The sequence below is a fragment of the Ipomoea nil genome, unplaced genomic scaffold (assembly GCF_001879475.1).
Source record: "Ipomoea nil cultivar Tokyo-kokei standard unplaced genomic scaffold, Asagao_1.1 scaffold2036, whole genome shotgun sequence".
Taxonomy (NCBI): Eukaryota; Viridiplantae; Streptophyta; class Magnoliopsida; order Solanales; family Convolvulaceae; genus Ipomoea; species Ipomoea nil.
In genome coordinates this window covers 5484417-5510234 of record NW_017618464.1, presented here as the reverse complement: position 1 = coordinate 5510234, position 25818 = coordinate 5484417, and the positions used below count along the sequence as shown (strand labels likewise).

The 25818-nt window shown below is 34.5% G+C and overlaps 4 protein-coding genes across 7 annotated transcripts; 3 read left to right on the top strand and 1 right to left on the bottom strand.

Annotated features, from left to right (window-relative positions):
• The first annotated feature begins 1626 nt into the window (after positions 1–1626).
• Positions 1627–13073, top strand: LOC109148043 (SAC3 family protein A-like). Of its 4 annotated transcripts, none has more exons than XM_019295773.1 (14): positions 1627–1870; positions 1959–2036; positions 2874–3746; positions 4386–4850; positions 5482–5583; positions 6229–6326; positions 7097–7259; positions 8281–8775; positions 8900–9040; positions 9224–9283; positions 10708–10838; positions 11906–12039; positions 12147–12379; positions 12694–13073. In XM_019295773.1, the coding sequence occupies exons 2-14, from the start codon at positions 1974–1976 to the stop codon at positions 12796–12798; spliced, it is 3063 nt and encodes a 1020-aa protein (XP_019151318.1). In that variant the 5' UTR covers positions 1627–1870; positions 1959–1973; the 3' UTR covers positions 12799–13073. The 4 variants fall into 4 exon arrangements, with proteins under 4 accessions (XP_019151318.1, XP_019151316.1, XP_019151317.1 ...); XM_019295771.1 differs by having other exon boundaries at positions 2865–3746; XM_019295772.1 differs by having other exon boundaries at positions 1949–2036; positions 2865–3746.
• Positions 13074–15371: 2298 nt separating this feature from the next.
• Positions 15372–18845, top strand: LOC109148173 (ankyrin repeat-containing protein ITN1-like). Its single transcript, XM_019296008.1, has 4 exons — positions 15372–15566; positions 16279–16773; positions 16940–17349; positions 17547–18845. The coding sequence occupies exons 1-4, from the start codon at positions 15545–15547 to the stop codon at positions 18372–18374; spliced, it is 1755 nt and encodes a 584-aa protein (XP_019151553.1). The 5' UTR covers positions 15372–15544; the 3' UTR covers positions 18375–18845.
• Positions 18846–19921: 1076 nt separating this feature from the next.
• On the top strand, positions 19922–22560 carry LOC109147714 (UPF0769 protein C21orf59 homolog). The gene is made up of 6 exons (XM_019295356.1): positions 19922–20191; positions 20274–20323; positions 20619–20751; positions 21477–21583; positions 21657–21708; positions 21850–22560. Exons 1-6 carry the CDS (start codon positions 20008–20010, stop codon positions 21870–21872), a joined length of 549 nt encoding a protein of 182 aa, XP_019150901.1. The 5' UTR covers positions 19922–20007; the 3' UTR covers positions 21873–22560.
• A 1661-nt stretch (positions 22561–24221) lies between these two features.
• LOC109147713 (probable membrane-associated kinase regulator 4) lies at positions 24222–25818 on the bottom strand. The gene has a single exon (XM_019295355.1). It carries the CDS (start codon positions 25585–25587, stop codon positions 24424–24426), a length of 1164 nt encoding a protein of 387 aa, XP_019150900.1. The 5' UTR covers positions 25588–25818; the 3' UTR covers positions 24222–24423.

Genomic DNA, 25818 nt, shown 5'->3' with positions numbered 1-25818 from the left:
GTCCTTAAGTTATCATTAATGTTGCACTTTTCGTCTTTTCGTGCTCGCTTTTCATCATTGAGTTATACTAAAATTGCAAACTTCGACCCTAATGTTTTATTAGTAAAGGGACTAAAAGTGCAATGTCAATGATAATTTATGGACAAAAAGTGAGTTTGATCAACACTTATGAACAAATTATATAATTACCTTATAATTTAGAGATAAAAATACAAATTTCCCTTGATTTAATATTATTTTGTGAGATATGAGCATGATTTTAGGAGTAGTATTTTATGAAGATTCTTTTTATTGATTTTCGACTATTCCCCTATCTTCGTTTATGCACACTATACTTTGCAGAGTCTGCTCAAATGCATATCATACCTTACACAAACACAAACAAACTCACGCCCACCCCAAACACACCAGCTGCACATGAAACACCTCATGTTCTCACGGTCACCACCCAAACGCACACCATACCCTTACTAAAACACTCTCCCCACCCCCCGAACAACCCAGATGCACATAAAAAACTACATGTTCGCACGATCACCACCTAAACGCACACCATACTTTTTCCAAACGCAAACTCACTCCCACTCTGAACACATTAGATACACATAAAACACTACATGTTCGCACGACCATCGCCCAAACACACATTATACTTTTCCCAAATGCATAATCACTCCCACCCCAAGCACACCAATTGCATAGAAAACACCTCATGTTCGCACGATCACCACCCAAACGCAAATCATACCCTACCCAAACGCACACAATCACATACAGTTTATGACGCTTAGAGGCCATGATCGCTGACATCTAAGCGTGAAAGAACCGATGTAGGCGTTGAAAACCCTAAGAGTCTGATCCTCAAATCAATTGTGTCTCACAAAATGAAAGCTAACAACGCACAAGTAACCCGAGAAATAGAACGAAGAACACAAGGTTACCAACAAGAAAGAGCAAAAAAAAAAAAAAAAAAAAAAACCAAAAACAATCACACAACAACACATACTATAAGAAGAAAAATATTAAAATTATCCGGAACTGATGAAGTCATTGAAATTAAATCGGCAGAGCAAAAGCGCGAATCTAAGAACGAACGAAAGGGAGTTGGCGTTCAGCGGAAAAAGACGTATCTTTCTAAAATGCTATGCCTAAAAACATGAAAAAACTCACAAAATAATAATAAAATCAAATTAAATGCATCCTAAATTACCAACTCATCCCGCAATAAAAAAAAAAGTCAAAAAATAACAACCATCAATCCAAATTAGATCAGAAGATAATATTAGTTCTTACAAATTTATAGGGGCAATGGTTCTCACATGATTGTAATATGATATATAGTAGATAGATAAGTTCAATGACACCAAGTTACTCTCTTAAATGAAAGGTTGTGAGATCGAGTTCAGTGAAGGCAATATTGACTCTTTGTGCTTCATTTGGTTAAGAACGTAACTATAAATAAATACTGCATTGTAATACAGTAAGTAGTATTAACAACAAGAAAATACTCAAACTGATTTTGGTGATTTATTCAATTATGTTATATTTTTATTTCGAAATCTAAAAAATATATTTAAGACTTACTCCAGTATAATTTAATTTATCTTTATTTTTGTATTCCACCCAAACAGTGAAGTGGTACCAACAACTGGTAGATTAGAAAATTCCCTCCTGTTTGGGTTGTTTTCATACAGATATACGATATACAGTGCAGCAATTTATTTTTAAAATTTAGAATTTTCAATTTTAGTTTGCAAATTACAATCGAATAATTTTTAGTAAAATTTTATCACAAATTGTTCATTGCTAGTTGCTGCACGAAGAGGAGGAGATACTGTTTTCTGGCTTGTTATTACTATTATCTCTGAAGGTTCGATTTTGTTGGTTGCAACAAATTAGGGTTTTGTCGGTTAATTTCACATCCAATTAGTTGATTGGAATTGTTTAGTTCTCTGCAGAATACTAATGACAAAATGATAAATCAAGGAGGCAGTGCTATGAATACCGTGACTGCGTTCGAGCCCATCTCACAGGAGGTAAATTGTAAAAAGTTTGCGATGCATTGTGTATGATCGGTATTTATTATCTTATCATGTGAATTGAGCTTGAAAAGGAGCGATAATAGCGTTTAATTAGAGAAAAATGACTTTCTGATCCGATTGGTAGTTTTGGTTTGAGGTGAACTGGCGATGGGTGATTTCTCATAGATTTCAGCTCTGTAGTTCTATAGTTAACTGAGCACTTAAGAGTTTACTCAGTGCAGAGGGAAGACTGTGCGGTCAACTTTCTTTTCGCTGTAAATGCTGCAAATTTGTTTTAACACTTTCATCTAGAGTTCAAAATTTGGAGGTTTATAGGTGCAATGCTACATCTTTTTATTTATTTGTTTCTCTAGGAGTTACCAAATATAAGTAGATTGTGATGCAATATTCATTAATGGAAATGGTTGAATCATCTCCCTTTTAGAGATTCAGAACATCTTTCATCTTTCATCTTTCATTTTTATGTTAGTTGATTCATGCATGTTATGGATAAACAGTTGAATTTCATTTGCTATCTACCTCTCATTATGTTAATATAGCTCATTCTATATTTGAACAGTATTTGCATTATATTTTCCTTGCTCCCCCTAGTATAATTTTCAACAGCTGCCAATTTAATGAAGAATCTATCTGCTCATGGCTGATAATTGGAGAAGTTCTGCAAATGTAGCTACTGTTTTATTCGAAGCTTTCCTTTTATTTTCTCTATATTCTACACCCATATCCTTTTCCCTTTGATGTGTATATTTGTTTTCATCCACTGTAATGATTAATATTTCGAAATTATTGATATGTGTTCAAAATATCCCCTCAATTGGTCAGAAACACCAGGTTGTTGATGGAAATCAACATTATACATCTTCCTATTATGCTCCTCCTGGAACTGCATCAGCATCATGGACTTCTCATGGGGTGGATAACTACGCCACAAAGAATGGAGTTAGTTCCAATTCCAGTTATGACCATGATCAACGAGCAGGGATGACTTCTGGGAATGTTCAAGATGGCCCAAGTGTGACATCTACTAGTACTACAAATTCAGGAGTGACAAATGTAACTCAGGATTATAGTAGTTATCCCACCTATCCGAGCACTGATCCATATGGCTACAACACTGCAGGATATGCTGGTTACTACAATGGCTATCAACAGCAATCTAATCAACCTTATCCCCAACCGAATGGAGCATATCAAAATACAGGTGCTTATCAGCCTCTTTCCTCATATCAGAGTACTGGATCTTATGCTGGAGGTGCAAGTTTTTCAAGCACTTATTACAGTAATAATAATACTGATTATCAGACATCTGGAGGTTACCCCAGTGGTGGAGGCTACCCAAGTGGTGTCTATAGTAATCAGTATGGGCAGTATGCTCCATATCCTTCTCATCAGTATCCTAGTTCAGACTCTTCTCATCTGTACCATAGTTCAGATTCAACTGCTAGCTACAGTTCTACAACTGCTGTTTCCAGTTCACAATATCAGCAACAGTATCAGCAATGGGCAGGCTACTACAATCAAACTCAGACAGAAGTCAGCTGTGCTCCTGGAACAGAAAACCTTTCTGTTTCCAATGCATCTAGTTTGAGTTGTTCTGTTCCAGGTGTTAGTGGTGGATATGCAGCTTCAAATAACCAAACACCAGCACCTTATGTTCCACCACCGAAGCCAGAGTCTGATACTTCTCAATTGCCTACAGTGCAGGTTTGTTGTTCTTCTACTTTGGAGTTTAATTGAAAAGTTTTAATTGATCAACCAAATTTATTGGTGCTTAAATGCAAAGTCAAATAACTTAAACATATCACTGTGAATATTCATAGGCACTTTAACTGACCGTTGCTATTAATAAACAGTTTGAGGTTTGTATTGATATTAGTAAAGCAAGGCTAGTGTGTCATGTTTGTCATCGGACTACTGCTGCTTGTTATGATCTTTGCATTCTGGGTGATGTTATTTCCTATTCTTCCAAAAATGTCTGTATATGATCTCACTTTTTTTTGTTTTTTTGTTTTTTTTTTTAAATAATTTATTTATCTCCTGCTTTTGGAAATTAATATTTCAGTTATTCGTAATCAAGGATGTTCTTATTAGTTTGTAATTAGGGAAAGTTTTATTTATTCCGGAATAGTGGATTAGTTTTTATGTCTAAGTGTAATATTTAAGCCTCCAGCTGATGCTTCATGATTTGTTGGTATAGTTATTTTAAGAGTGATGGTTATTCTAATTATTATTATTATTATTATTATTATTATTATTATTATGATTATTATTATTATTAATATTTACACTCTATTCAGTCTATTGGCTTGTTGAACTCAGTTCTCTTTTACTTTTTTTGGTCAGTCTGCTGCAATAAGTGACAGTGCCCATGATAGTTACTGGAAACATTGGGCTCCAGCTTTCCAAAATCAACAGTCAAGTTCAGTGCAAGTTCACATTCAAAATCCATCAGTTTCAACTCCTTATGATAACTTTCAGAATCAACAGACATCCACAATTGCTCAAGGACCAAATGTTCAGTATACTGCTTCTCATCAGATGACTCCTACTAACCCTAATTATCAGTCAAGCTCGCAAAACATTCATCAAACTGTCCCACAAACAGTTCCACCAGAAGATACACGCAGGGTAAGCAAATTGCAGATTCCAACAAATCCTAGAATAGCTTCAAATTTGGGCTTGAATTTACCGAAAACAGATAAGGATAGCTCTACAACTACTGCAGCTGCAAAACCAGCCTATGTCAGTGTTTCTTTGCCTAAACAGAATGAGAAAGTCTCATCTCAAGCTACTGATTCCATTCTCAAGGTAATATTACTTTGGTTAATGATTTTGTGGAATCATCTTGTTTTTTAGTGTTTTATGTTTTGAAGTTTAATTGTATCTGCTCTTCTTGCTGATGAATTTACTGTGATAACACCCAAGTGACATGACCTCAGCAGAGGTTGAGTTACATATTGAAGAGAAATCTCTACAGAGAGCTTGACATAGCTTTAGGACTTGAGGACAAACCTCTAGAAAGCTAATTTCTTCTTTTGTATAGTTCACCTTTTCATTTTGGTACCTCCTGTCTTTTAGCCGTTTTAGGTTATCATCATCCTGCAATCTACCTTAGAAATATGAAGTTGTTGGATACACCCTGGTCTTTGGGGAAGTGGGCCGATTCAACCCTCCTCCCTGTAAGAAAGAAACATTGTGCAGAGCAGAAACAGTGTAATCCAGATAGTAATCTTTGATTTCCAGTTGGACGTTGATGTTTTTTTTGTTTTTTTTTTGTTTTTTTTTTTGTTTTTGTTTTTTTTGTTTGTTTTTGTTTTCTTTGTTGTCTTTATTCCTAGTCAGATTAGCATTGAATAAGTTGTGTTGATATTTCTGCTTGGGTGAATAAGATAATTGATGGATCTTGCTACTTTTACAACTGAAATGCTCTTACTTGCAGCCTACTGTGTTTCCAAAGTCATTGCGTGGATATGTGGAAAGGGCTTTAGCTCGTTGCAAAGATGATGCACAAATGGCAGCTTGCCAAGATGTCATGAAAGAGGTACTATAGTCTCTGGCTTGATGCTTTGCAGCTCCGTGTATTTGAATGTAAATGTTCATAACCTGGCATCAAAGATGCAGTAGCTCTTGACATTACAATACCATGTATAACTGTGCCATCTGTATTTTTTAATTGTTTGATACATTCCTTTATTTTAATTTTTTAAATTTTTTATGTGAACTAACTAATTAAAAGATTGATACAACCCAATGTAAAATATGCTGGGGACTTGCTATGCAACTAATATTAATGCTGGTGCACGATTATCATGCTTGTCTTAAGAAGCATCTAGTTTCTCCAATGTAACTAAATTGATAAGTTCCTTTTTAATGATAATAATATGGGTATTTAACTATTTCCTTAAGTTCCTAGGATAGCCTGCTTCCTCTATTCAGGGAAGGTGTAAAAAATCTTTAACCACTCACTCTAGCCATTTTTTATTTTCTAATTGCTATTACTATCTAATGTGAGAGATCAATCTGGAAGCACTTAATCATTTGTTTCACTGTATTGTCTTCATTTCTTTAAATTAGAAATTAATCAGGAAGAAAATTATCCCTCCTGTACAGGCAGACCAAGCATGTATGGTAAATTACACTAAAATTGCTCCTTTTGCTACTAGTTTTCTGTCTTTGTACTTTGCAGATCATCACGAAAGCTACTGCTGATGGTACACTTTGTACAAGAGATTGGGATACTGAACCTCTTTTTGCATTGCCTAATACAGATGGAGTGACAAAGGAGTATGTGCTTTTCATAAGCTCACATGAATTTATTTTCCCTTTTTTTCTTTGCAAATGCCATTGCATTTATAGTTATATACAGATACTCAAACATCAAATTTGATGAAAGCATAATGTACTTGGCTGCACTCCTTTGCTCAGCTTGCCAAACAGGGCACCTTGATAAAATTAGGGTTCCATTACTGGATAAGAGTTATAATCAACCTCGGAGAGCCTCTAGTTTGACCTAAATACAATATGGAAATTGGAAAGAATACAAGGAAATGCTGTAGCTTAAGTACTTGACTACTGTTCATTTGATGAAATCTGCATGAAACAAACAACAGTGATACTAAGCAGCAAGGATGTATTATGGGGGTCATAAAAACTTCTTTTCCTCTTATGTTTAGTAAATGTGAGTAGAAATATCTATATATGTACATAGGTTTGTAATTTGTGTGGGGTACATTGGGTGGAAATGTGATGGTGATGCTGAAGCTTTTGGGTCTTAATCCCTTCTTAGGATGTTGTTATTTCTTCCATTATAAAATAGGATCTGCTTGCTCTTTAATGAAATGCTCTTTCACAATAAACCCTGAATAGCCTTATAAGCTTTATACGTAACAATGAAGGCCATAAAATATGGAAATACTCCTTGCTCCCTTATTAGTTGTTGCAGCATTCAAGCCCCCTCCAGTTTCAAAGTTGATAATGGCATTGACCAGTATTACTTTAGTTATAGGCATTAGCCATCCAGTGTTGCAGATTAATTTACAACCTTATTTCTGCAGGAGTCTACTGTGTTCAACCCCAACTTCTTCATCTTCAAAGAGTAAAAGAAGTCCTAGTAGGCGATCGAAAAGCCGGTGGGAGCCTGTACCTGAAGAGAAACAAATTGACAAACAGGCACCTGTTACTCCTCACACTATGAAATATGGAAGTTGGAATAAACAGGTCTCTTCTTCTTGCTCCTCATTTCTTCATATCCTCAGTGCCTGTGGGTTGCCACCACCAATTTTCATCCTAGATGCTCTTCTAGTTTTCTTAATAATCCTGTCATCAAATATATGGATTGAGGATGTGAGGCTTCAAGGAATTCTTAGGTCCACCCAATAACCTAATAACCACACATTTATTTTATTTTATTTTTTTATAATTTTCCTTCTTCAAAAGCTGACATATGATCTATAATCCATGCCACAGCAGGATCCGAAGATTGTTCTAGTTGTAGAGTCCGTATAGAGCTATGGCTCATGTGATATGTATGTAACAAGTTGGGCATGATTAACATCTATGCTCCAACTTGAGGGGGAGTGTTATGGAATATATAAGTAATATGGAATCTATCTTATATTAGGCAGCTTGGAGATTTAGGGTTTTGAGTAGATAGTCATATGGAAACTTGTTTCCTTATTAGAGTCTTCTAACAAGTATTTATAGGGCTGTATTATCTTTTCTCAGACACAATACAATAAACAACTTGTTCAGAAACTCTCTCTTTACATTCGTAACAGTTTAAAAGTAGAGGAGTAAAAAAATAATGAGTTTTGTAATTACTAAAGGATTTGATTCCAACAGTAGGATAACAAAAGTAGGCAAACAAACATGGTAATGGGTATCAAAACCCATAGTAGGGTGCAAAAGTCCCCAACCAAACACACCCGGAGTTTTGGGTCTCAAGCAAACCCAGTGTTTTCTTCTTTTCCTTTTCCAACTATTATTCTTTGTTCTTTTTTCCTTATGTTTTCTTGCCTGTGACGTAAGCATATAACAACATGCCATATTGCCATCACTTTTATCATTCTACTCAGCGTGCAACCTATCTGAAGTAAAGCTTGGACAATGATCCATTATTTTCATTAGAGAGCCTTATGCTTTAAATGGGGGTTCTTTGACCTCTTTAGTTGTTGATATAAGATTTTATTTATGTTCAATACAATTTAAAATATCCATCTCATTCAGTTGCTTTCTGCAGCATTCAAGTGGAAAGACAGAAAGCAAGGTGGATTCTTCAGCTCATGTGAAGTTCTCCTTATCAGAACAGAAGTCCCCCAGCACGTTTTCCTTTAGGTCAACCAAGAGGCAGCGTCTTGGTGATAGTATGAATGCAACTGATAATGGTGAAGCATCTACTGATAGTGATAAGGAACAAAGTTTAACGGCATATTACTCTGCTGCTATAGCTCTAGCAGACTCACCAGAGGAAAGGAAGAGACGGGAAAACCGGTCAAAGCGTTTTGAAAAGAGAAATGGTAATCAAGCTGAAAGAAACAATTTTAGCCCAAAAAGTGTTGGAGCTGGAAATGTTTACTCTAGACGGGCAACTGCATCAGTGCTTAGTAGAACTTTTGAGGAAAATGGCAGTGTAGCTGTTGAAGATATTGACTGGGATGCTCTTACCGTCAAAGGAACCTGCCAACAAATTGAAAAACGTTATTTACGGCTTACTTCTGCACCTGATCCTGCCACGGTAAACTCATTTCACCTTCTGTGCTGAATGTTTGATATTGTAAAGGATGACTTGGGACATTATGATGATAGGTTTCAGTTCTGAAATATATTTGATTTTTTCAATAGAAAATTACCTATTGCAGGTAAGACCTGAAGAAGTGTTGGAGAAAGCTCTACTTATGGTTCAAAATTCCCCAAAAAATTACCTATACAAATGTGACCAATTAAAATCTATACGTCAAGACCTTACTGTACAACGCATACGTAATGAGCTGACAGTTAGGGTATGTCTTTTGCTTTTATCCACTCAATATTCTTCTTTTAATATTCTTATGCCATCAAGCAATAGCACTTGCTTATAGCTTGTTCTTCTTTAAAAAAAAAAAAGACCTGCTTTATCCTTTTATTAGGATCACTATTATGGTTGATTTCTTGAAAAATTTTGGGGATGCTATGCATCATTTCAGGTTTATGAAACACATGCTCGATTAGCGATTGAAGTTGGAGACTTGGCAGAATTTAATCAGGTCTGCCCTAACCTTTGGTTGAGTGTATTTAATGTATTCATTGGAGCCTCATTTGCTTAAAATTTTCTTCTGTTCCCCCTCTTTTTATTATTATTATTATTATTATTATTATTATTATTTTATTTTATTTTATTTTATTATTATTATTATTATTATTATTATTATTATTTTTTTTGGGGTGGGGGGTGTATTCTTATATGGTTGTTTGGGGGTGGTTTGTTTGTTTGCTTGTTTTCCTTTTTCTTTTGCCTTATTGGTTAAAAGAAAAAATAAATCAAACCTATGCGCCTTCTGACAATTCTATACCATCCTTTTTTAAAGTTTGTAATTTAGTATCACAATGTGGTGCAATTCTAATGAATTTTTTAACTTGATCCAAAAAAAAAAAATCAGTTCAACTTGCAGTTCAACTTGAACTTACATATAGACTCTGTTTGGTAGAGCTTATAGCTTATTTTAACTACAAATAATCTGTTTGGTAAAACCTAGGGAGTTTAAAATAATACGGAGTAGCTTATTTCGAAATGCTCTTTTCAAAATAAGCTATTGGCTTTTAACAATTTTTTTCCTTTTTTATCCTTGTTAATTTGCAAAAAATGACACAATCTATCCTTGTTTACCGTACTTGTTCATCAAGGTGGGAGCAGTATAAAAGGAAAATATTTTTCTATTTAAATATCTAATGAATGGATAAGATTAAAACAAATAGATAATATGAAACAATATATTAAAACATTCCATCTTTAATCTATTTTGTAACATATTTTAAAATACACAAAAATTAAATCCAAACATTGCTACTTTATTATGACTTATGAGATGCTAAATCATAAATGTGAAATATATATATATATATATATATATATATATATATATATATATATATATATATATCAGCTTTCAACTAGCTTATAAAAAAAGTTTCATTTGTTTTTCTATTAAGCATTAGTTTCATAAAAGAATCAATTATGGTAATATATATTGATCATTTATGATTTTTGCATAAGTTATGTTATAGTAATTTTAATTTAACTTGGATGCAATATTTTAGTGATATTCTCAACTGGAGAAACAATATTAATCATTCTTTATTATGTATGGTAAACATATTAGCCAATTCAAGTTGAATTTAATTTCTTTAAGTCAAGTTAAAAAAATTAGCTAGAATTGCATTCAGCGTTTCAAATTTTGATACTAAATTTCCAACTTCAAAATGTTTAGCTAGAATTGTCATATGGTGTAAAGGTTTGGATTATTTTGCCTGAGAGCTTGCAGAAGATTATCTATGCATGATTGCATGAAGATCAGAAGATATCATTATTGAAGAAATTGCTTTCTCTTAATTGTTTCACCTGCATATTATCTATAACCTTATTTTCCATTTTGCTAGATATTTGATCTACTCTTAACCTTGGCTTATGCAGTGCCAGTCACAACTGAAAACACTTTATGCAGAAGGAATCAATGGATGTCATATGGAACTTGCAGCATATAATTTACTTTGTGCACTTCTGCACTCCCACAACAAGAGAGATCTCCTATCGACAATGTCAAGGTCAGTGATCCAATTGTTGTTGCCTTGTATTGTATTTTATTTTATCATGATTATAAATACTACTCCGTATATCATTAATTCAGTGGTTGCCAGCATTAGGTATCCTTTGAATAGCTGCTACAGTTTTCCAGCTGGCTGTTTTCTATCATTCAGAGTTTCCATTTATTTGGAGTTGATTTACTCACATGCTATTATTTTTTTCTCCAATCTCCTTGTCCTTCTCTTTCTGTTAAATAATTCTTGTGGCCCACCTATCCCTTTTTGGCAAGCTTTATTGAATTACTAAATGCGTCCTTTTTATTGTGCTTCATTCCTGCCTTCAACTTTTGAGAGGAAACTGAATTGGCAGCATAAGATAGAAGGCACAGAACCTTGCATATGGATGGCCTGTTTGTAAACATACTCTGTCTATTCCCTATTGAGGACTCACACCTAAGTAGTAGTACGAACTGTACAATTCCTCTTTTTAGGTCATACCGGTAATTAGTTCTTTGATTTGAACAAAGTACATCATATTTTCTCATCTATTTGAAATTTAAAAACATTGTAGGAAGCATCTGTAGTTACATGTTTAGATCTTCCCCTTTAAATACGGAATAATATATTTTAGGGAGCATCTGAAGCTACATGTCTAGATTCTTTCCCTCTAAATCTATCATGATTGAATCTTTATCTACATGAGAGCTTTCAACTGTGTGAAAAGCACTAGGAAAGAAGCTTCTATAGATTATTACTGTAATTTACCTTATTCTTTTGTTTTTGGAAGTTACTTTTTGGGGGAACCTGGGGAAGGGTACAATTTGACATATCTATATCCTACCCTTTTAATTTTGAAGCCAGATTTAGTCCTAGGACCAAAAAGAAAAACTGAAGTCAAGGATGCTATGTGGTCAAATTAAAGGGTAGGACTAAATGTAGAAATGCTACCATAGCGGGACTAAAACTGAAATGAACTCGTTTAGAAATTTATTGGGGTTAATTTAATTTAATGCTGTGAACTCTGCTTGGCTAGCTAACTTTCTTGTTATTCTTTGTGATGGCACATCTACTTTTCATTTGTTTTTCAGATTATCAGCTGAAGCTAGGGAGAACACAGCTGTTAAACATGCTCTTTCAGTTCGTACAGCAGTGACCTCTGAAAACTATGTGCTGTTTTTCAAACTATACAGAACAGCTCCCAACCTCAACAGCTGTCTCATGGGTACAATTTTTGCTTCTAACGCATGTAATCTACATTATAATGTAATTATTATTATTATTATATATATATCTCTGAACTTGAGGATACATGTACCTGGTCTTTTTCAGATCTTTATGTTGAAAAGATGCGGTATGCAGCTGTAAGATGTATGTCTCGTTCATATCGTCCTACAGTTCCTATACCCTATGTTGCTCAGGTTTTAGGGTTCACTTCTGTCATGCCCACAACTGAAGTCAGTGATGCGGAGAGAGATGGTGTGGAGGAATGTATAGAATGGTTGAAGGCACACGGTGCATGCCTTACTTCGGATAATTCTGGAGAGATGCAACTTGATACCAAAGTATGTTTGCTTTTCCTGTTAACACTTACAGACAATTGCACAGGTGCAAGTGCAACTGTGCAAGATTTTCTCCTAGCAATATCTGTGAAGGACTTTGTTTAACCTAGATTAAAACACGTGAAAACACTAATTATGGACTTGGCATTACACTTGACAGCATTCCAGATACTATACTAAATTTATGAATCTCTTTTCATATTTATACTGTAATTCTGTAAATATCTCACTCATTTGGTAATATGTTCTATTCTGGGCACTTATGCATCATACCTCGGTGATTTCACTTCTCGTTAATTGCTTTAAAAAAAATGCAGGCATCCACATCAAGCCTTTTCATGCCAGAACCTGAAGATGCTGTGGCGCATGGAGACGCGAGTCTTGCAGTAAGTGATTTTTTGACCCGCAATCTTGTTGTATGATTAAAAGAACCCTCAAAATGCTGTATTCAGTAATGGGCATTTTGACTAGTTTTAGCTCTTCCTGTTAAATCTTTGTTTGTTTTGGAGAAGCGCTCAATTCTTCTTTACATGTAAGAAGATGCAAATTTAATGCATATAGCTGAGCAGAAATCATTGTAAGCAAATGGAAGTAAAATTGTATTCTATTAATGGATATAGAGTTGTATGATTGTTAATGAATATAGCCAATTTTGATTATTTATCTCTATGACGCCATAAGAAGATTTTGTTTTAAATGTATTCATCAACGGTGCAACGGCGGTTTTTCGTCCCAAGTTTGCTGATACTATAATCTCATGTATATTCTTTAGCTACCTTTAAATAAAATTATATATTATGATATCGAGTACATTAGCATGTGATTTGATTGGAATGTGAGTAGAATATAGCTAAATTAAGGGTCCCTTTTTCGGATTTTCTCTAATGTTTGGTCAGTTGTTATATCATGAACCAGGGAATCTTGGTCTTAAATTGTGTATTTTTAATATTGAAATTATGAACTTCTAGAATATACATTGTGTATTTAAATTTTGGGAATTTGTGAATACAATACAAAGTCAACAAGTTGTGAATTTTTAAAAAGGTAAATTGTAAACATTTAGTATGTAAATTGTGTATATTTGGATCTCATAGAATGATTTGCTGATTGGTTATAAAGAAAATAAAGTTAATAAAAAAATTAATTCTGATCAATAAAAACGATTCATTTGAAAGACATTTTTAGTTCTTTCCCCTGTTTCTGTTGGTGTTCTTTTTCTCAGAGTTGGTTCACTCAAACTCTCTATCATTGCCTACCTCACCTCTCAACGAAGTTGATCAAGTCCAGATATTAATATTTTATTAGAAACAACTTTGTAGTAATAGATTTTTGTTTAGTTTTTGAAAATTGAATTAAATAGAAAAAAATTAAAATTTTAACTTTCAACTCAATACAAAATATAATTTTTTTAACTTTTCGTCAAACACTATAAAATGAAAGTATTTTTTGAAAAAATATTCATATTCTTAGTTTTCAAATCCACTCTAAAGGAAATTTGTATTTGTACAAACTACAAACTGATGCTCTGGTTATCTGTAATTTTGTGTGTTTGACCTTATTTGAAAAATTAAAAGAAATCCACAATCTCAAAATTAAAAATGAAATTAAGTACACTTTGGACAAAAATTCCATTCTATGTAGACATGTAGTCTACGTCTCTACGACTACGACTCGAGGGATGGCAATGATCACTCTCTGGGGGGGGGGGGAGAGGGGGGTTATTTTTTAAAAAGAAAATATTATTCATGTGAAATAATTATTTTTAATTATCAGGACCTTCCAATATCTAATAATTGCATTGAAATTTAATTTATTTAGATTCAAATTGTTACCTATTCTCAACGTATTTTCCTCCGATTGTAAAATTAAACCATTTTTTTCATTTTTAATTAATAATTACGTTTTTTCAATTTATAGGCATAAGTAAAGCATCCATGCTTTTTTTTTGAAGGCAACAACTTAATTCATTATATCATCAGCAAGGCAGCTTACAAGAAAATTTGGAACAGTATCAAACCATTCCCCGCAACTTGACACAGAAAAAGCCTCCCAAACAACTCTATGGACGGCACAATTCACAGATCGCCTAACAAACTGAATTCGACATCATTAATCATGGATGCCAATTCTTTAATATCATCCACTAATAAGTCAAAATCAGAATAAAAAGAAGTGCTAGAAATAGATTTAAACAGAATTTGAGAATTTGTTTCAATATCAATCGATCCCATTCCTGTATTCTTCATCCAACTGAATAAAGCATCCATTTTATTTATGAAAAATAAGGTTACAGATAAAATATTACAATGAGGTAAACCAATTTAGGTTGCTTATCGCTGACTTGCTCAAATCAATAAGACCAAATAAACAACTCTCGCAAACATTTAAATTTGAAACGTTATGGTTATCAAATCAACTATCTGATTTGTCAAATGTCTCATGTGTTGAGTGGCCGCCAACTAAGTTTACTGTTACAAATAGAGGAGATATTTATTTTTCTGTCATTAAAGGGATTATTCTTCTAAAAAGGTTGAACCCCAACCTTAAAGGAAGGAATTATTATTATGATTTATGGAGTTTGTCACTATATGGATTATAGTCTTTGACTATTAATACATATTGTTGCCAAGTAGCTTATAGGTCAATGACATCTTTGTTAAAAATCAAAATCATTTTAAAAGTTTGTAAACACGTATTCAATTTAAAATTTCAATTATTTTTGTAGATTTTTTTTTTAAAAAAAAGTGATAAAAATTTATAAATATTTTTTATATAAATTTTTATAACATCTTACAAAATTTTAAAAAGTTTTGAACAATTCTATAAAAATCAATAAAAATTTATTAAAATTACCATTTTAGTAGTTTTTAAAAATTTACAAAAGTAATCATCGAATACACCCGATTTATTGATATGAAAAAAACGAGTTATTTTTTAAAAAATAATTAATAATCAATTCATTTATTCGTCAAATAACAGAGATTTAGAACAGTGTTCAGGAGCCACTTGCAAAACATCCTTCTCACAGCACTTTCCCCTTTCTGTCTTCTTCTTTCTTCTTTCATTTCCCTAACGCTTTTACTTTCTGTTCTGTTATTTCTTAAATCTCAATCGAACACTCAAAATTCAACTCCATCAAGCTTCCTTCTGTATCCTCTCAGCTCAGCCATGGCTTCGCCTGTTCAAGAAGGTACAGAATTTGTTTGTTTGTTTGTTTGTTTTTTTTTTTTTTTTTTTTTTAAATATCTATGGGTCTGTGATTGTTCTTGGTTTCATCAGCATCTAGAGCAAGTGTTTCCGTTTTATTTTATGAGTATATTATTCTCGAAGCTGTAGATGAATTTTGTGATGATCTGACTCTGTAAACTCCAGTGTTTGAGAGATGTGAAAAGAGTAGAAACTTTGAGGTGGAAAAGAAAGTCAAATTTGTTTTGAAATTAGGTTACTTGATAACTTGATTCATGACTATGGTGAAACTTTGGATGCTTTAAGTCTTAGCATATTTAGTGAGCTGGGAATCCTATTTCCAGGATTTTAAGAAATTGTTATCCAGGTGAAACTATAATAACCAAGGAGGAATAGAGAGCTGGGGGGGAGAGAAAGAGGAAAAAAAATTGGGATTTTTGCTTAAAGAAAAGGCAATATTTATCAGTTGCGAAATCCAGATTGATACATCTGATCAATGATTCACTGTTTGTTGATCAATATTAAGGAGCAGCTGTTAATAATTTGGTTATTAGTTTAGTGTATGTGGATACATGGAAGAACACATTTATGATTCTACAGCCAAAGGTCAAATATGGGGGAGGAGCTTTAAATTTTGTTTTTTGAACTTCTTTTGATGTAAAGTTAGCTTTTTCTAGAGTGTCGACTAATTAAAGAGAATCTGATACATGCAACAGGTGAAATAGACTTAGAGAAAGGCTTGATTAGTCCAGCAACCAGCCAACATTCTTTATTTGAGCCATCACCAACCCCATCTCCATCCTCGGCAACAGCACCTGCTCTAGTGCTTTCAAATTCTGGTAAACGAATTGATCAAGCAGGGAAAAAGAAATATGTGAAACAAGTGACGGGCAGGCACAATGATACGGAGCTTCACTTGGCTGCTCAAAAAGGTGATCTTGCAGCGGTGAAGCAAATACTTGATGATATTGATTCTCAAATGGTTGGGATGTTGAGTGGAGCTGAATTTGACAGAGAGGTAGCAGAGATTAGGGAATCTGTCGTGAATGAGGTGAATGAATTAGGGGAGACAGCATTGTTTACAGCAGCTGATAAGGGGCATCTTGAAGTGGTAAAAGAATTGTTGAAGTACTCAACTAAGGAAACTCTCACTAAGAAGAACCGATCACTATTTGATCCTTTGCATATAGCTGCAAGTCAAGGACATCATGGTAATGATTTGATCTTTCTTCATGATTTAATTCCTTTATTTTTTCTAAACAAAATTCTGTTTCTCCATTGTCCTATTTTTTTCAAAACGTATCTTTTGCCAGAGCTTATTTTAATAAATCAACTATCCTAATTTTTATCTGTGTTATAATCACTCATTTATTGCAGCCATCGTGCAAGTGCTATTGGACCATGACCCTGAACTAAGTAAAACAGTTGGCCCTTCAAATGCTACCCCCCTTATAACGGCAGCATCAAGAGGACACATTGCTGTGGTCAATGAATTGCTTGTAAAGGATTGTACCTTGGTTGAAATTGCCAGATCCAATGGGAAGAATGCATTGCATTTAGCTGCCAGACAAGGGCATGTGGAAATTGTCAAGGCCTTGCTTGAAAAAGATCCACAACTAGCAAGAAGGACAGACAAGAAAGGGCAGACAGCATTGCAGATGGCTGTGAAAGGGGTTAACGTTGAGGTGGTAAAATTGCTTCTTAATGCTGATGCAGCAATTGTTATGCTGCCAGACAAGAATGGGAATACAGCATTACATGTAGCCACCAGGAAAAAGCGTGTGATGGTATGCTTTGCATAGCATTCTTGTTGTTATCTTCTTTCTCTCTCTCTCTCTCTTTTTGTTTGTTGTGGGTAGGGTTGGGTAGGGAGCAAATGTATGCTTTTTGTTCAAATGCTAAACTACCAAATCTTACTGGAGATACATAGTCACAAAAACTTCTGGTATAAAATGAATAATCATTTGAGAACTTCCACTTGCAGATAGTGAATGAGTTACTGCGTCTGCCTGACATGAATGTCAATGCACTGACCAGAGATCACAAAACAGCTCTTGACATTGTTGAAGATTTTCCCCTTTCTGAAGAATCGACATTGATAAAGGAGAGCCTTTGCCGTTATGGTGCCGTTAGGGCCAATGAATTGAACCAACCAAGAGATGAGTTAAGGAACACCGTGACTCAAATCAAGAACGATATCCATATCCAGCTGGAACAAACTAAGCGGACAAACAAAAATGTCCATGGAATTGCTAAAGAGCTCAGAAAACTTCATCGGGAAGGGATCAACAATGCCACAAACTCGGTGACTGTGGTTGCTGTGCTTTTTGCAACGGTTGCCTTTGCAGCTATTTTTACTGTGCCTGGTGGAGATCATGATAATGGGATGGCAGTGGCTGTGACCTACACTTCTTTCCAAATTTTCTTCATCTTCAATGCCGTTGCACTTTTCACCTCTCTTGCTGTTGTCGTAGTTCAGATTACATTGGTTAGAGGCGAGACAAAGGCTGAAAGGAGAGTGATAGAGATTATAAACAAGTTGATGTGGCTGGCTTCTGTGTGTACTTCAGTAGCATTCATGGCCTCGTCTTATATAGTGGTTGGGCGCAAATTTGAGTGGGCTGCTATCTTGGTTACGGTTGTAGGTGGCAGTATAATGGCCGGGGTTCTTGGAACCATGACATATTATGTTGTGAGGTCTAGGAGAATCAGGTCGACGAGGAAAAAAGAGAAGCACGCAAGGAGTGGCTCCAACTCATGGCTTCCCTCTGAGTTGTCTAACTCAGATATTGACAGGATTTATGCCATCTGATCTGAGAAGCTCAAGATGAAGAGGGACTTATTGGCAACAATTGAAGTAAAATCATAGGAATTTAAGAATGTGTTCTGTCTCAACTAAAAGTCTTAACTGTTAGTGAGGCTACACATTTATATTTTATATATTATATGCTCGAAAATAGAGAGGGAAACATGAAGGATCCACCCTCCTCCTCGGCTTTTCTGATCAATTAGCCCATAACATGTTTAGCGGCTTCCTGTTTGGTGGAATGGAGGAGATGATCAGTTGTTGCTTTCTGTTAACTCTTCTAATTTCAGAGGATTTCCTTGAGAACCTGCACCCAGGAGGCAGGAATGAAACATATTGTCAGATTAGCTAATATTTACTGTCAAGTTACAGACTTGGAAAATATGTATATTTTGTTTGAAATCATGGTCTCATGAATGCAATTCTACCTTTGAAATGAGGATTGTGTAAAAATTGCAAATCCCTTAGAGTTGAACATCTTTTTTCTATTGGTATATATTACTGGCATCAGCATTTCGCAAAATAAGACTATTCAGTAGGCAATCGATCCTGATATATTACTGGTATTGGCATTTTATAATATAAAGACTATTCAGTTCCTGTTTGAAGGGGAGGAGCTCTCTTAAACTATGTAAAGTAACATCTTTCAACCCAAAAAAAGGGAAAAGAATTCATCAAAAATGCTCTTTCAATTGTGTAAAATTTTACTTATTTTAATTATTCTTTAATTACATTAAGACTGTCGTTAACCCAGTTAATTTTGGACTTTCAAGATGATGTGAAAATTTAAAAAATATTATTTCTTTTGTTTTAAATCCACCGTGGTTAGTAAATTTACTGCTTTTACAAGTTTGCTAATGGCAGCTTTTGCTGCCCGCGCCATGTACTTTTCATTTTTAAATTTTTAAAATTTTAAATTTTGTATTAGTTATTTTATTATTAGTTTGTTATTATATTTATAATATAATAATACAATATGAAAGTTTTTTTTTTTTTTTTTAAACAAAACTTTATTAAGCAAAAGAATTAAAATGTCTTACAACTGATGGTCCAAAAGTGACCATAACACATATTCAGCCCTTGCAAACCATCTCCCTTGTGGTTGGTATCCGGTATAGACTTTTAAATGGAAGGTCCTAAGATTGATTCTCATCCCAAGCATGGGTCTGAATACTGTTGAAAAAACGGTCTTGGAAGGTCTCAAGATCGAATCTCATCCCGAGCATGGGTCAGAATAATTTGTTGAAAAACAAAGTTCGGGAAGGACTAGGTGAACTTGGAATCAGGTAGGAACCAAGTGGTGTCTGGAAATGGGAAACCAAGGTCTAGGTGGAACAAAGTGAGGATCTAGGTGCAACAAGGTGGAACCAAAAAAAAAAACGAAGAAGAGAATCTTGCAAGGATGTAGAGAGAATAGTTGAGAAATTACTTGAAGGTGTGAGAGTATTGTAGAGATAAGGATAAAATTATAACATAATCTAGATTATTTTAGATATTATCTCTTTTAAAAAAAATTAACTTTAGGTAATTAAAAAGAGATGAGAATAAAACACTGAAACTGAGACGACAGAAACTGAAGAAGGCCGTAAAGCAAAAAGTTTTCGCGCGAAGTAGAATCTGGTATTCTAGTTTGTTCGAGATGGTTAGAATTCAGGTGAAGCACGGCGGCGGGAGTGAGTTTCTGTACGATACTGAATCCACTTCGTCAGTGGACGAATTCGCCAAAGACGCAACAGAAATTGCAAACCTTCAATCGAAGATTGAGCGTCTCTCTCTCCAACTTGAACCTCATCTCTCTCCGCTTCTTCACAGTGATTCGAAAGGTTATTTTTGTTCATTTATTTTTTGTTTTTTTCCTCGTTGTGTTTAGCTTTCTCAACTTGAAGTAATCAATTTGTAATGCAGTGATGGCTCTCGCTCGAGCTCTCTCAGAAGCCAGGTCCTACGCTTCCAAGGTTTCTGTTTCTTTCTTCATACGCATACTCAAGTTCAGATTAGACATGGTTATCAGCCCAGTATATATGAATATAACTTGTATTTTGTATGAATAGCTATATGTTTCGTGCTTTACTAAAGAATATATACTTGGATGTGTTAACTGAGATTGATGCATGCAGAAATATCTACGATGATAAGCATTTAATTTTGACATTTGGTTTTCACCGTGATTATTTTTATTAAATCCAATATGATTCATTGCATTGATATATGTTCTTTTATTTGTTCTAAACTTGTTGAGATGGACAACAGAATCAGGTTATACATAACAAGCCTTTATCTATTTACGTGTTAAGAGACCACATAAGGAGTGTTGAGAATTCATTTGCCGAAGCATATTCTCTAATTGGATTTTCAAATGGCAGCTTACAGAATTTATTTCCAGGTATTTTTTTTTCATAATCACTTCTGTGGAAACAGTAGAGGGAAAAGGAAGAAATGATGCTTTATTTCATTGTATATCTATCTAGTTCTCCAGATTACAACCATATATATAGGCATAAAGAAAGGCATATGAAAGGGCATAATAAATGCTGAAAAACTACTCATCTTCTCAAAGTTACAACTTCCTAGAGTAGAGTAAATATGACTGCCTATTTCCAACAACTTCCATTGGCCAAGTTTCCCATCTTAATTCTGTTGGAATTTAGTGTAAAATTTACTTCCCTCTGTGCATTAAAAAATTGTTTGTAGAGCATTTATCAGCAAAAAAACTAAGTTCTCAAGAAAGCTAATGAGCAAATTTACTATGAGATTAAATCAATATTAATCTCTCCACTTTCCTTCTCTTCAGAAAGTGGAGTATTTGGAATTAGACACTGCCTTAGTCTGAATTTGTTCTTGTCAAAATAGATCTGGAGAGTTTTATCTAAACGCTCATATCCCTTTGATCTGCTAGTTCAGTTTTATAACACAGTGAAGCAGTATCTTTAATTTTCTGTATGAGGTATATCCTCCTATCGGGAGGAATGAGGGTGCAGTAAGTGATTTATAGTGGGAGAATGACATCAGTAAAATATTTGAAATTATAAGGTTACAACTCTTAAAATTTTGCTGTCAATGATGAAATATGATCAGCTGAACACTTACTGGATGAAAATGTATTCTCAGATTTGGAGCTTATTCAAGAGCCTACAATACAGCTTTGGTGGGCAGGAAAAGAGTTGGAAAAGGGTAAAAAGTTGTGTGACTATATTGGGAAAAATGAGAAAACGAAGGTACTTACATGTAGTGTCTGTATTTAACTACTCTGAGGATTATTGCCTAAAGAGGTGGAATAATTGGTGGCAGGTTGTAATCAGGCTACAGTCACCTATGATTTTATCTCCTGCATCAATTACAGGTACTTGCGCTTAACTGCTATATACAATTTCCTCTTACATAGTTGAGTTTAATTATGTTTTCACTGCCTATCTTGATTCTACAGATTATAACAGTCTCACTGCTTGTATTTCATTTTATTTTGATGTTGTGTATAATGAAGGTGGAGAAAGCTCATGCAAATAAGATTTTGTCCCGGGATTTTGAATGGCCTTCTATTTGTTTCCTTGTTGGTGTACTTTCCTCCCTGCAGTCAGCTCTGGGCACTACACAATTTACTAATGCTTGCAGTAATTCAAATTTCCCCAGCTTGTAACAGTATATTACTCGCAAATGCGAGTGATTACATAACAAATATCTTACTTATGCAAGTTAGATGAAGCTAGAACCCTTGGATTCCACAGCTTAATGCTACAAAATTATTTCAGCACGTACATCTTATTAGATTTCTATCTATAGAATTTTCAACTTGTTGGACACTGAGTCTTTCATTTCGAGCTGATGTACTGAAATTTGATGTTCTAGTTCAAATAGATTGCATTGTGTTAAGAGTATCTCTTCTGCTAGCTGATACTGATGATATATATGGTTTGAGTGTCCTGTTCCTACAGTCCATTTCTTTGTTGTTCTGCTTGAACTATTCTCCTTGCTTATATCATAGGAGACTCTTGTCTCTTGATATCCAATCCAAATAGGTTATATACATACATATAGTCATGAAAGATATGATAAGTGCTTTTAGACTTCAGTATATATTAGCACAAAAAACGACGATCCTGTTGTAAACTAGTGGCATGAAAATTTGTTTAGCCCATTCATATAAGTAATGTATGCATGGACTACCAAATGGTCTGGCAGACCAAGTTCTATCAAATCCTCTTCAAGACTGTCTTTGTGTTCTCAATACATTCTAACATATATCCTGAAACTGGTTCAATTCTCTAGTCTTCTTACAAGAATTAGTGAAATTACTATTTGAGTTCGTTTGCAGATGATTCTATCAATGAAAAACATTCATGACAGATGCACAAAATCGTTGATACCTGCTACTATGAGTTTATACCTGAAACAGTTTATCCACCTAATTTAGCTTTTCTAAGCAATCCTTCCAGAAAACATAGGGTCATCATAATGTAGATAAGCATTTCTCTTCTCTACTTTGTTAAACCACAGGCTTAGAGACGAGTAATTGAAAGTCACTATAAACATGTGCTAGCTCTTTCCCCTCTTTGAATCTTTGATTCTGTAGAAACCCAGGAAATTGGTGGGGAAAACAGTTTATTGTTATATGCTTATCAGTACCCCCAAGTGCTGAACATCATGAATAATCTTTTTAGGAGTGTTATTTACCACTAATCTTGTCAAAAATCTGGCTGACACTTGCACTTAGTTTAAGATTTGGAATGCCCACTTCAAAATCAAAAGAGGGCTCAATAAAGCCAATTTTTTCTCCTGTTTATTTGAAAAGGAAACTTTTTCTTTGCTGCCATGTGGAATACTAAAATTTTCTGAGAAAAAAAAAACTTTAAAAGTTACCTGAAAGCTGTTTGTCTGAACTTGGAGATTTGCCTTAATTTATGATTTATCTTGAAATCATTGTGTTTAAAGTCAGTTCTTAACTTTATCAGCTATTCTCATGAGTCAGACAAGTGGGATTGTATCATTTTTCTATGATTATTGGTGATAATCTTTGATTAAAAGTAATGTTATGACTTAAAACTGAATAAACTTCTAATTAAGTAATATTTCAGGTGCTGGTGATGTCTGATCAAAGTATAATTGCCTCATGACCAAGAAATTCACTTTACTAATCAGGTTATTTGTTATCATTTGTTTCTGATTGATTGAAATGATATGCTTTATAATTTTATTTCTTCTGACAGAACATGAAATGTTCAGTTTCAGTTGTTTGCATCAATTCTTGGTCTAATTATGACAGATGAGCATATATTGAATCAAAAAAATAATAAATAAATAAAGTAAACATGCTACTTTGGTTCCCACTGATCAGTATACATAATTGTTGATATGCTGTAAGCCAGAATTATAATAAATTAGGAGCAGAATTAGGCACTATTAACTATAAATCGAAACTTAATAATGAATTGACATAATTCTGAAATTGCAGGACCACATGGGCATTTTCCTCTCTCTACTCCTGTAGAACCTTATTCTTAGGTATGCTCATCATTTACGGGATTAAATTAATGGAACTTGGAGTTTATTAAACAAACTTAAGGCTGAAGCCTTCTTTAAGTGATGGCTGTGATGCAGCAGTCAAAGGATAATTAATTTAAAAGTCACTTTGTGCTTTAATGCCTCAAAGTGGTAGTCACTTCAAAGTCCTCTACTGCAAGAAAAAGAAGAGTAAAGATATTATGTTGAAAGTGTCTCTATTTATAATATATAAAGATTAGTCAGTATTCATAGTTTAAGCATAAGAGTTTTCGTGAGGTAAAATGCTGTGATTTTGATAATCAAGTGATACAAAAATTCCATTTTTTGCATTCCTAATAATCATCATCTATGAAATAGAATACTTTATTGTGGCGTTTTCACAAATTTTTGTGGATGGAAGTACAAGAAAGTCTGCAAAAATATGGGTTTGCTTCTTTGCATGATGCTTGTTAATTGTTATACTAAAGTTATATAAAAAACGCATCATAAGGCAAGCAAAATTGTTCGTGTCCAATCTCTTCCATCATTCCACCCTAAAGTAAACAAAAGTAAAATACTTTTAACTCTGGCACAGTGCTGGTCTTTCTTGTTCCTCACAGGTAACTTTAGAAGCAGACATTGAGCATATCCCGAGGTCAGTTACAGTATTCGTTGAGTGTAACTGCTGTTGAGATCTTTTACAATGAGCGATTGCTGCCTGGATTGAATTCTCAATATCTGAATATGCACTGGCGCTTCTCTTGAAAAATTGCAGCTCTTGAAATCCGTTTGAATTGTTTGAGCTTGAAGCTGATGAGCAGCCGGAGGATGATGTCACTGAGGATGAAATTTTTGTTGTTGTTGATATCCTTTTAAAAGCCGCTGAAAATGACCTTCTATGATGGCCTCCTTCATCCCCAGAGGGGTTTTCTTTGTTGAAGCTCTTTGCGAGTGAAGATGAAGTTTGGCATCCACCTCTCTGAATCTGCCCAAGTGGCTCCTTCTTAGCTACTTTGGCATGGGTTTTACAACCTTCATTGGCCTGTGGAGCTAATCCTTTGTTGATCATTCTTGAAGCAGCTGCCGAGGATTGACTTGAGCAGCTAGATTTGACAAACAATGATTTTAGATAAGCCCGGGAGGCTTTCAACTTTGAACTCAAAGAGGACTGCTTCATCAGCCTAAGCTTTCTTGTCCATGTCCGTTTTGGGTTGTCATTTGCTACATGTCCAAAGAAGTATTCTTCTGGATTGAGTTCCCTGCTGACTTGGCAAGACTCCGCGGGGGAAACGTTGCAGGATTCAAATGGGGTGTTGGTGGTAGGGGTATGATTGGTAGGTGTGCATGATGGGGTTCTAAAGGACTCTTCAAACGCATCAAACTGGGCGTCAACTTCAGCCTTGATGTTGTAAGTGCTGGGATTCTGAAGAAGTTTCTCTACCATTTCTAGGCGTGGGGGGAGGTGAAGGGGGAGGAGTTTGCCTTTGTAGAAGAGCTCATCTGCAGGGGAAGTTGTGGTGTCTTTTTCAACAGAGGTTGAGAACATTTGGAACTCGAATTCTCTGGGGTCAGGTTGTGAGCTTTTGGAATGGCTGAAAATGGTGGAATGTGAACAAACTTCCATGTCTATGTAGTCTTCTTCTGCATGCTCACATGAATAGGGACTTTCTTCTTCCATCTCTCTCTCTCTCTCTTTGACTGTGTTTTGACAATTCAGGACTTCAGGTTGAGGTTTGCTAAGCATATGGATGGAATAGGAGCATTTTAAAGAGGATGCAGAGTCACCAAAAGGTATTAATTAACACTAAGTTTTTTAATTTTTTTTTTTAATTTGTTTATTTTATAAACTATTCCAAATATGAAATTCAGGGCATAAAGGTGAAGTATGTTTTTTAGGTCACATATGCCATGTCTTGCAATCATGTACATGTATATACTTGCCCAATTTTTATAATGTTTACATAATCATATATAA

Bases quoted from the DNA above. Each gene is read 5' to 3' on its own strand.
- LOC109148043 (XM_019295771.1), top strand. From the start codon at position 1,974: ATGATAAATCAAGGAGGCAGTGCTATGAATACCGTGACTGCGTTCGAG. The intron at 2,037-2,864 runs GTAAATTGTAAA...TCAATTGGTCAG, and splicing joins TCGAGCCCATCTCACAGGAG to AAACACCAGGTTGTTGATGG. The intron at 8,776-8,899 runs GTAAACTCATTT...TACCTATTGCAG, and splicing joins CTGCACCTGATCCTGCCACG to GTAAGACCTGAAGAAGTGTT.
- LOC109148173 (XM_019296008.1), top strand. From the start codon at position 15,545: ATGGCTTCGCCTGTTCAAGAAG. The intron at 15,567-16,278 runs GTACAGAATTTG...TACATGCAACAG, and splicing joins GGCTTCGCCTGTTCAAGAAG to GTGAAATAGACTTAGAGAAA. The intron at 17,350-17,546 runs GTATGCTTTGCA...TTCCACTTGCAG, and splicing joins CCAGGAAAAAGCGTGTGATG to ATAGTGAATGAGTTACTGCG.
- LOC109147714 (XM_019295356.1), top strand. From the start codon at position 20,008: ATGGTTAGAATTCAGGTGAAGCACGGCGGCGGGAGTGAGTTTCTGTAC. The intron at 20,324-20,618 runs GTTTCTGTTTCT...GATGGACAACAG, and splicing joins CCAGGTCCTACGCTTCCAAG to AATCAGGTTATACATAACAA. The intron at 21,709-21,849 runs GTACTTGCGCTT...TGTATAATGAAG, and splicing joins ATCTCCTGCATCAATTACAG to GTGGAGAAAGCTCATGCAAA.
- LOC109147713 (XM_019295355.1), bottom strand. From the start codon at position 25,587: ATGCTTAGCAAACCTCAACCTGAAGTCCTGAATTGTCAAAACACAGTC.